We start from the raw sequence: 10,231 nt of genomic DNA, 5'->3' as shown, positions 1-10,231 counted from the left end.
AAATAATCCAATTTAGAAACCGCTAGTCCAGCGCTAATCCGAAAACGTTTGCGACTCCCGTTCCCGTAGATGTGGATCAATGAATGAATCCGAAGGCTTTCATGAATCTGTTTGCGCGGCGATTAAAAGGGGAATGGATCGCTAATCCGCGTCCCAGGATACACGGGTAATCCTCGAGTTCAGCCTCTTCCTCTCGTATAAATAGATCGGCGGCCGGTGGACTGGTCACAGTCGTTTTACGAACTCAAACAGTGACACATATTGCAATATTATTACGATGGATACGACACCAATCTTCCAGTCCAGCTTCTCCATCCGATCGCTGCTCTCCGTGGACAAAAAGGAGGAGTCCCCCATTTCGAAGCACAACTCAGGAAGCAGCTTCAGCTCATGCTCGAGCTCCAGTTCCAACTCCAGCTCGGATTCGATGGCTGCAAAGAGCAATGCAAAGCCGGCTTTCACCTACAGCGCCCTCATAGTGATGGCCATCTGGAGCAGCTCCGAGAAGCGTTTGACCCTAAGCGGGATCTGCAAGTGGATCGCGGACAACTTCCCGTACTATCGCACCCGCAAGAGCGTCTGGCAGAACTCGATCCGGCACAACCTGAGTCTCAATCCGTTCTTCGTTCGGGTGCCGCGAGCTCTCGATGATCCTGGACGTGGCCACTACTGGGCACTCGATCCGTATGCCGAGGATCTGTCCATTGGCGAGACGACGGGACGCCTGCGCCGCAGCAATTGGCAGCAGAATACGGGGGCGAGACCCAAGGTCACAGGTCATCCCTATCAGCGAATGCCATATTATGGGCACGGGCACGGTAACGGCCCATATATCAAGGCACACAGCGCCTACTTCCCCATAATGGACCATCAACACCATGCCGCCATGGTGCAGCACTACCAGGCCATGATGCACAGATACCAGATGATGCCACATCCTCACCATCACCAGCATCAGCATCAGCATCAGCATCCTCATTCTCATTTCATTCAGCAATCAAAGCCCCTTCATATCCAGGAGCCATATCATCATACCCGCTACCATCTTCACCAAGAGTGAATTTCAGCAGTCTTAGAGGCGTGAAAACTCACTCAAAGACTACGAACTGTGAAAATTCCTTCTTGGCGTAGAACGCGGCAATGTTTTTAGCTTTAAATCATGTAGGGTAATATCCATAGAAACTATGCCCAGGCTTTAAAATATATCGTAGTAAACGTTACGTGCATTCTCATACAAAACTTTAGGTTGTTTTCAAATAAAGATGATTCGACATTCGAAGAATAGTGCGAAATTTTTATTGTATTTTGGTTTAGTGATTTATATATTTTGCTTATTTAAAAATTGAATTAATATTAACTGCCATTGAAAAATAAAACTTAATATCCGAAGAACTTTGTTCTTTTTTCTTAAATAAAATAGGGCATTTTCTGAAGACAATAATTTTGCATTTATATTGGACTTAAAACCGATTTGTACGAATATTGATTTAATTCCAGCAAAGTCCATATGCTAGTTTTTGTTTTGTGATATTCATGTGCGTTTCGTCACTACGTGAAACCCTAACCAACCGCAAAGCCCATGTATTGTTACAGCAGGTACATGCTACAACTGCTTTTTTTTTTTGGTTTTTAATTGCATCCCTGAAAACACTTGAATATTTCAACACAATTTAAATAAAGGACTTCCCAGCTGGTCTCGAGGATCCCAACTAGCCGCTATTCCGGGAAGTTTTCAACTGTTGAAAACTGTCGGTTGAAGCTGCATCGCCACGTTGGATACCACATCCAAATGCCGGCTGTAAATGACTTAAGTGCCTGGCATTTATCTGCTAAAACGTGTCCTGCTTTCGTCCTTGTCATCGTCACAGTTATTCACTTGGCTTTACTTGTTCGAGTGACAGCAGCCGACTCGTTGTTGCCGCTGTCACACCTGTTAAGTAAGTGAATCGGGCAGTGGGTGTACTTGGATGCGGCTACGGCTGCGGATGTGGATAGGGATGGGGATGGGGATGGGGATGGGGACTTTGATAGGGGGCCATAGTTGCGCAAACATTCAACTTTTTTGGCCACGCGAGAGGTTTTACATTAAATTCATTTGGCCGCACGAACAACAACAGAGTGAGTGCGCAATTGAATGCCAAATGACTTTGAAACTTCTCGCCGCGCAAACAATAAGCCGCAATGCAATGACAACAAGATTCCCTTAAAATATTACACATTTTCCGAATCCATTCTGTTTGCCCAGCGTGGCAGAAGTGAATGATCCGCTTACCGGCCCGATTCCCTGCATAGGGACAACTTATTGGCCATCTCTCCCCTCCGTTCCGCCGGAAAACTACCGATGCCAAGCAATGATATTGCTCAGATCCATTGTGTCACTGTTCAGAGTGGTCAAATCGAAAGTTTCCTTCGATTGTCTGTGGTTTGGCTTTGGCGTTTGTTTAGGTACGAAAAGTTGCTGATGAATCATGAGTTTGAAGGCATTGTTTTCGGTGATAAGAGTACGGAATACTTTCAAAACTCCGCCTACACCGATCACCCCCAAAAAGGAATGATTGGATTCAAAAATAACACTGCAATGCCACAGTTGAATTGCTGTGCTATGTCAAAGAGGAAGTATAACATATATTCTAACATTTATTCTATGACAACTTTATGGTAACTTCAGAAGTTGTTACCTTAAATTTCCAAATCGACTTCCATCCGGTCCTATGGTTTTAATCGCCGAAGAGGTGATGGTGGATGGTGTCCCCGTGAGACTAGGGTATTACTGGACGAACTTTTGTTTCTGCTTCATGCACGACACACCCATTATGCTTTCTTTTTGAGTCGGTGAGTGGCTTTCAAAGAATGTACTCGGAATTTTGCGAGCTTATGACGGCAACACAGCGGACTCTAACTAGGTCACTAATGCCGCCGCCGTTGCCGTGTGCAACGTACATTGTCACAGGGATGTGAGTGGAAGTGCCGGGTACATCATGTACTGCGCTTATTCTCGGAATTTCATGAATATGTGAAATATGCAGCACACACAAATTATGAAATACGCAAAAAGTTGGAAGTAAGCTCGCAGAACTGACTTTGCAGCATGCCTCCTGAGTTTTTAAGCCCCTGCAGCTGCGGGAATTGTGTATTAGTCGGTTAGAAATTAAAAAGTATTCAACCGAATAAAGTAACTCTATAGAATTGCTTGCCTTTATTGCTCTTTCGTTGTATATAATATTTATTTTGCATTGAAGTTTTAAGACACCACATTTTTATCCGTGTGTATTGACTGAGCTAGAAACGCCAAATAAATCTCCTCACGAGGCAAAGCTGCGCGGTCCTATAGAGTTTCGATATTCCCCGAAATATGGATTCGCAGGACGCGCAGGATGCGTTGGAGTAATGTGAAAACTTCTGGCTGGGTGACCAGCCATCTCTATCTCCATCTCGATTGAGTGTTTAATGTTTTGTCGCACAACTTACGGCAACTTGCTGATGATGCCACTTCTCATTGCCCTCCATTCGTCCACCGCCTCACCCTCACCCCCCACCTGGCGCAGTGGAGAAGATTTATTTCTTCATCGCCGTCTTCCATTTGCCGGCCTGCCATTTTCCAAATAATTACACATTTACATTTTCATAGACAATTTCGGCGCAAATCATGGAATCAACTTCACTTCACTGACAACGAGTACATGCGTATAAAGTCAACAGAATTCTCTGCTCTCAGTCCTGAGTTGCGGCTCCTTCGTCCTGCGAGTCCCGGCAGAGGGGGCAAGTTGGTCGTGGTCGCCACTGTATCGGGTCAAACGCCGGAAACGGAAGTCGGATGGAGCGATGCGATGCGCTGCGGTGCGGTGCGGTGAGATAGGATGCGATGGGATGGAAAGCCCTGCACGGAACCGATCTGGATGGAACTGAATGGAATGGACTGCGTTGGGTGGTCCATTGTGGCGGCTTTATCTGGCCAATGTTTGCGCGCTGATGTTGATGGCTATCTTTAAAAAGACATAAATCATTTGCGGGGTGGAGGCATGCTGGTTGCTGGATGCTGGATGCTGGATGCGGGGCTACTGACTGGGAAGCCACTGGCCTAGTCTACGTAATTAATCATGGCCCAAGGCGCTGACTTAATTCCTCGAACCGACGCTTGTTCATAGTTTTGGGCCGTTCGTTGCCATTAACATGGCCCTTTGTGAGTGCAAATTGTCGAATCAATTGTGTAACGATTATGAAATCCTTTCGTAACGGTTGCGTAATTTGCGCAAATTAAGAGCCTGGCCCCTTTAATTCACATTGAATGGATATGGATATTCCAAATTCTAGCAAGGCGAATGCAAAGATTGCGGCCCCCTCAAAACTGTCCAATGCCGAGCTGAAACGCCTGGTATTCGCACCCAAACTTCAGGCTAAATTAAATTCCACTCTTGGTCAATTGCACTCAAAGAACCGCAAATAGTTATTGCAATTGCAAAAGGCCTGTGGCCAAGAGCGAGTTTCTGGTTTCTGGTTTCTGATGGGCGCCAAATTGGGGTTCAAGATGGCCGAAGGGCGGACACAAATGGCAGAGATACATACGTGTAACCGGAAGTGCCGTACACACACACACACACACACATGCACACGCACACGCACACATACACGAATATGTCATTCATTATTTAATATCTAATTATCAAATGTGGCTCTTGTTGTCATGACTGTTGTTTGTTGCTATTGCTGCCGCTTCTGCCATTGCTGCTGCGATAACAATTAAAACAAGGAAGGCGTCGAAATGAACATGAACAGCTGCCACCACAACTTGGCCACTAGCCACGCCCCAGCCCCCTGACCGCCGCCCTTTGACCTCCTGCCACCCCCCTCGAAAACTCGCATGACAAGCAATTGAAATTGCAAGTGGCCACGCCCACTGGCCCAAGCATCAGTTGTTCGCCTTAATTGTCGCCGTTGTTGTTGTTGTCGCAAATTTATGAGCCGCACTCTGGAGTGGTTTTGGTTTGGCTTGGGCTTGGGCTTGGGCTTGGGTTTCGACTTGGGTTTGGGTTTTGGGCCTCGGTGGCTTAAGAGAGCATTTCTGGTTATTGTTATGGCGGAAGTGGAGGTGGAAATGGCGGTGGAAATGGAAATGAAAGCACGGGCCCGAGTGGTTCGCCAATTAGGCGGGGCGCCACGGCGCAGGAAAGTGCCCTTCCACCGCATTTGAACTTGACGCCTGGATGGCAGGCCCCTTGGAAACGCAACTATCCGTAGATTGGAAGGGTGCTTATCGCACCGTCATTGCACAAGCCCTCTCCATTCCACTCCGGCTGATTCAATAAATAATGTTTGTCATTAAAGGTTAATGGCACATACTGTTTAGTTACATCTGAAACTAAAGTCATGCTCCTTTAAATGTTATTTGGTAAATTGTCTATTGAGTGCGATGTAATTTTTTTTTTTTTTAGTTAGACGTGAGAATCAAATCCAAATGAAAGACTTTAAAGACCACAAAAGTAACTCGACTATTGATTACTCCTTACTTAACTAGTGGGGCAGCCAGAGGGCTAGAAGAAAGAATGCAATTTGTGGGCGTGGGAATATTCTGAAACAAGTTGGACAAACTAGGCGTCACTAGAATCTTTTATCATTAATAGTTTCAGAGATCTTGTGTTCATATACTCTTATAGTATCATAATACTTTTCATTCTACCTTTGCAAGAATCGGGTATTATAGATACCTTTGCTCTTCGAGAAATCGGTATAAGGGTATGATAGAGATAAGTCTCCTGTTAGATGTGCAGATATTATGATTTTGAATGTTTGAATCGAAAGTCAAGCATAATTCTCACAAATAATTACGTAAAAGACTTTCCATTAAACTGTAGATTCTCCAATAAATATGAATCAATAATTTTGCTCTCGAATATTTACATAATATTTAATCTGTTCTTCTTTCTAACAATCATTTTTTTCATTGCCATTAGTGAAAACTTTAATCGCTGTAGCGACAAGAAAATGTAAAGTCGAATGCAAAGCATTTTCCCTTTTTTCCATTTCGTCCCTCTGTTTTTTAATCCGATACACAGGTTTCAGGATTTAGGTCCCATGGCTGGCCGAAAGACAATGCTGAAAATACATTTAATGTACACTTGGAATACCTATTGTTGTTTTCGACTCGTCCAAAATATAATCTTAACAATTTGCAGCTGTCCCAGAACATATTCTCTAAATGTCTAGTCCTTTTGCCAACTAACAAACAAAAGATGGGCGCATTTTGTTCGTCCATCGATTGATGGCAACTGATGGATCTGCTTGACTTTCCTGTCGCTCGAACACCCCGAAAAAAAAAAAAACGAATGACTCGTTGTGTGGTGAGGAGGGGTGAAATAAAAAGTGGGAGGAGAGAAGTACGTGATAAAAATTATGCCACATGCAACTTGTGAGCAATAAATCTTCAATTTATTACAAAATAATTAAAATTAATGAGCGAAATTGAAAATGTGCACGTTCGTTTGTAACTGTGTTCATGCGCCGCTTGTTTCGAGAATTCACTTTACATGATATGTACTATTATTGGGTCGTATCAATGCTCGAATGCTCGTTGCCGCTATCCAAATGGAGCATTGATGATACTTTTAGGCGCATATACGGGTTAATAAAATGTACAAATTGCCACTGCATTGATTTCACGAACTAAATAATTCCAATTTTTTTTTTTTTTTTGCATAAACATGCCTGTGTGGCTGGTGCTTAAGTGTGGGTGTGCGTGCGTGTGGTTGTGTGGGTGTGCGTCGAATACAAAAATGAAACCATAAACTTTGCCAATTGCCAACCATTATATATTGCAAGGACCCAGGACCAAGGACGCAGGACCAAGCCAGGCAATGCCAAAGTCGCGGCTCGTGTTGTTAGTATCTGGAAACACGTGATTCGTGGCTGCGTTTCCGTTTCCTAAACAAGTGGGTCGGTTCATTGAAATTGCTTTATCAGATTCTGATCGCAATTGTCTCTACGGTTTAGCCACACCTTATGAAATATTCTATATTCTGGACTTTTAGCTGAGTAGATTGTCTTCTCTTTAATTAACGCATTGATTATTTAGTAAGTTGCTGCCACAATTGCTCGCGTGCTAGAACATTTCATGTAAAACCTAATTAAAAATGTATTTATATTCCTGTGAGCAATGCAATTTTACAATGTGTACGGACTTCTAATGAGAAATGCATATCTGAATTTCTTTTTGCACAACCCCTTTCCAGTTTGGTGTTGGCACAACCTTTTAAAATCTTTAAGGATTCCTTTCCGTGCAGATAGTTGCATATTTGAGGACCTTTGAACCCAACGCTAATGCGGTAATTCCACAGCCTGCAGTTTTGTCCTTGGGCCATGTGCGAAAAGCAAATATTATTCTTGGCAGCTTTGTTTGGTTTAATTTTTTCTTCGAGCAGGAATTTCACCCATCCAGCCAGCCCAGCGCGGCACCCACCCCATCCGTCCCAGGATCCATCTATCTTCATCTGTCTGTCAGGAGAGCAATCGAAAGCCAATCATGGTCATTTAGCACGGCAAAATTACTTGGCTGTATGCTATATGCTATGTGCAGACACCAATTTATATATATATTTTTTATCAATTGAATTTGCTGGCAAAGTGCAGTAAGGACGCAATGTTTATTGGGCAACAATTTCCATTTTGTAAATTTGCAATAAATTCGTTCGACACTACGCAGTTTATTTTATCAGCATAGACAACTCAATTATCCCCAACAGAAGCGGCGCTTGTGGATAAATGCAGGGGCAAATCGGTGGTGCAATTTTTCTGGAATACGAATCCCCATATCCAGCAAATTTCGTTAAAGTATCTAAAAATAGTGGAATTTATAGCCATTATGCGGGTCTCATAAACAGTATATTGGAATTCCGGCTGCCACTGAAATCTCTAGTGATTAAGATGCACGATAAGTTGCTCAAAAGTATACTCGTACAGTGAAAGACTGTTTTTTTTTTATGTCCGCACAAAATAACAGGAGTAAATGTTCACATCAGATCGGCATAGTAATATATGTTATTGCGCGTATTCGTAAACATTTGGTCGTCTTTATTAATAAGCGAATGATTTATAGGTCGTAAATAATTCTATTATTATTTATACGCCAGAAAACAGTCCTGAGATTTTTGGTTCGAAAAGAAAGCGACATGAATGCCGAATACCAATCAAACTCAGTTTGCTGGCCACACATTAATTTCTGGCACACTTTGGTAAGGACAAATCCGGGAAAAATCAATTTACAAAACCAACAAAGTAATCTTTAAATAATAAAAAATCACTACAAATATTAAAAGATATTTCGGCTGGGCAAATACATGAAAAGTAAATCCTCGACCAATATTAACTAACTCACGAATGATTTGCCGTACATTTTCCATCCTAAGCAAACAGCATAGATATGCTCCCTTGTTCCATTTTTCCTGTCTGCTGGACGGCGGGGGCTCCTCGAGAGCCCACCTAAGTATGCTATACTTTTGCCAGCGACTTAAAGCAGCCAAGGAAATGGCGCCCAACACACACACACACACACACACAAACATACACACATACACTGAGACTGGGACAAATGCTCACAGCTTCCCCATGCGTTGTGATAAACAAATTCACACTTTTCGAAATTCGAAGTTCGAAAAAAAAACCTTGGCAGCCGAAGCAGCTTCGTGTGTATAAACTCCGCACTCTTCAAGGACTCCTGAAGAGAGCCGCTCTCTCTTCGGTCCGCTCTTTCGGCCATCTTTAGTTGGTTAATCAAATTTGGCATTAGCCACCGAAAGTAAAACTGGTCGCAATTAAACGTCGCCTACTTGTGGATACATGGATGTGACCATGTCACGCGCCTTTTTGGTCAATTCCGAAAACGCGCCATCTTAATTGCAACGAATAAATCATGGCAAACACACTGTGTGTGTGTGTGTGTGCGTGTGTGTACTTTTTGGGGTGTTTGGGTGTGGTTTTTGGGAATGGAGTGGGCACTCCGCACGGAGAAAGTGCTAAAGAATTGGCAAGGACAATGGCCGGCTGGCTGACGCTCAGTTGCGTTTCGCACATAAATGTCAAGTGCGTGTGCTGCTGGCTGGCCATGTTAACACACGCACTCTAAGTATCTTTTTACGCACACCAACGCAGACAATGCATCACCAGCGTACGCACACAGTAAGCAGGAATCCAGGATCCTTTGGAACCGCGATGATGAATGCCAATAAGCTTGCCATAAATAAAATTGTTCGACTTTGCCCTTTGTTTGTGTTGCTCTCGTTTTCGTCGCATGGGCCGTGGAAATTATGTGGGAAAGAAGAATCACACGCTTCAAAAGTTTAAATGACTTGATTCGCCTGAATTCGCAGAAAGTGGCCGCCGAATGCCGCGGGAATTTTCCAGAAGGCAGCAAATAGAAGTAAGTTAAACTAATCGTAGAAACCGGCTTTCCACAATATAAATAAAACCGAAGGAAAATCGAAAGCTTTGCAACTCATTAAAATATATTCGAGTTGGAGATGCTGAATCTTCACCATAAGCTATCGGTTAACTAAAAGTTAGCTAGCGCTTTAAAAGAAAATTTTGCATAAACAAATAGACTGAGTAAAAAGCAACAGATGTATTTTATTCGTAAGGCAATTACTAAGACCCCCAAAGCGAGAAACCTTTGATTAATTATACAAAAATGTGCAATTTCTGAAAGGCTTGCAGTTCTTGGATACATTTCACGGTCTGAGAAAACAAAAACTTCGTTGTTTGATTATAAAATAATCCCTTGATTTTTGCCCTGTTATTCCAGTTCTTTGGCATAACTTTTTTAAATCTCTCACTAATTGCTCTCAGTTTTTTCCCCACATTTTTTTCACAACCCCCCCCCCACCATTTTTTGGAAGCCTCTTTCGCTCTGTTTTTCCTTTGATGTTTGAATTTTGTGGCCAACATTCACGAATCGGATGTCAGCAGCGAACCCCTTGAAACTGGCTGCTTCAAGGATGCGGCGGTGTCCGGAGATGGGGATGGAGTTGGGTGCCCTGGTGTCACCACTATGTGTTATGGCTCACCCAGGCACGATCCTTGCGGCTTCTCAGCTGCTGCTTCCAATCAGACCGGCGACACATCGCCTTGATTGAGCCGCACACGTAATTCCCGTAAAACGGCGAGAGTCCCTGGCTTTAAACCCGAGCCGGCCTGTCTTCGACGAATACGAATACGAGTACGAGTGCGAGTGTGAATACAAGTGTGA

The 10,231-nt window shown here is 43.4% G+C and overlaps 1 protein-coding gene and 1 long non-coding RNA gene across 2 annotated transcripts; one reads left to right on the top strand and one right to left on the bottom strand.

Moving 5' to 3' along the window:
* The first annotated feature begins 254 nt into the window (after nucleotides 1–254).
* fd19B (forkhead domain 19B) lies at nucleotides 255–1,235 on the top strand. Its single transcript, NM_134525.2, has one exon. The coding sequence runs from the start codon at nucleotides 278–280 to the stop codon at nucleotides 1,058–1,060; it is 783 nt and encodes a 260-aa protein (NP_608369.1). The 5' UTR covers nucleotides 255–277; the 3' UTR covers nucleotides 1,061–1,235.
* Nucleotides 1,236–1,804: 569 nt separating this feature from the next.
* On the bottom strand, nucleotides 1,805–2,130 carry lncRNA:CR45628 (long non-coding RNA:CR45628). Its single transcript, NR_123963.2, has one exon. It is a non-coding gene; the product is annotated as a long non-coding RNA:CR45628 (long non-coding RNA).
* Nucleotides 2,131–10,231: the final 8,101 nt, after the last annotated feature.

This window comes from Drosophila melanogaster, chromosome X (genome assembly GCF_000001215.4).
Source record: "Drosophila melanogaster chromosome X".
Taxonomy (NCBI): domain Eukaryota; kingdom Metazoa; phylum Arthropoda; class Insecta; order Diptera; family Drosophilidae; genus Drosophila; species Drosophila melanogaster.
This window is presented reverse-complemented; position numbering and strand designations above follow the sequence as displayed.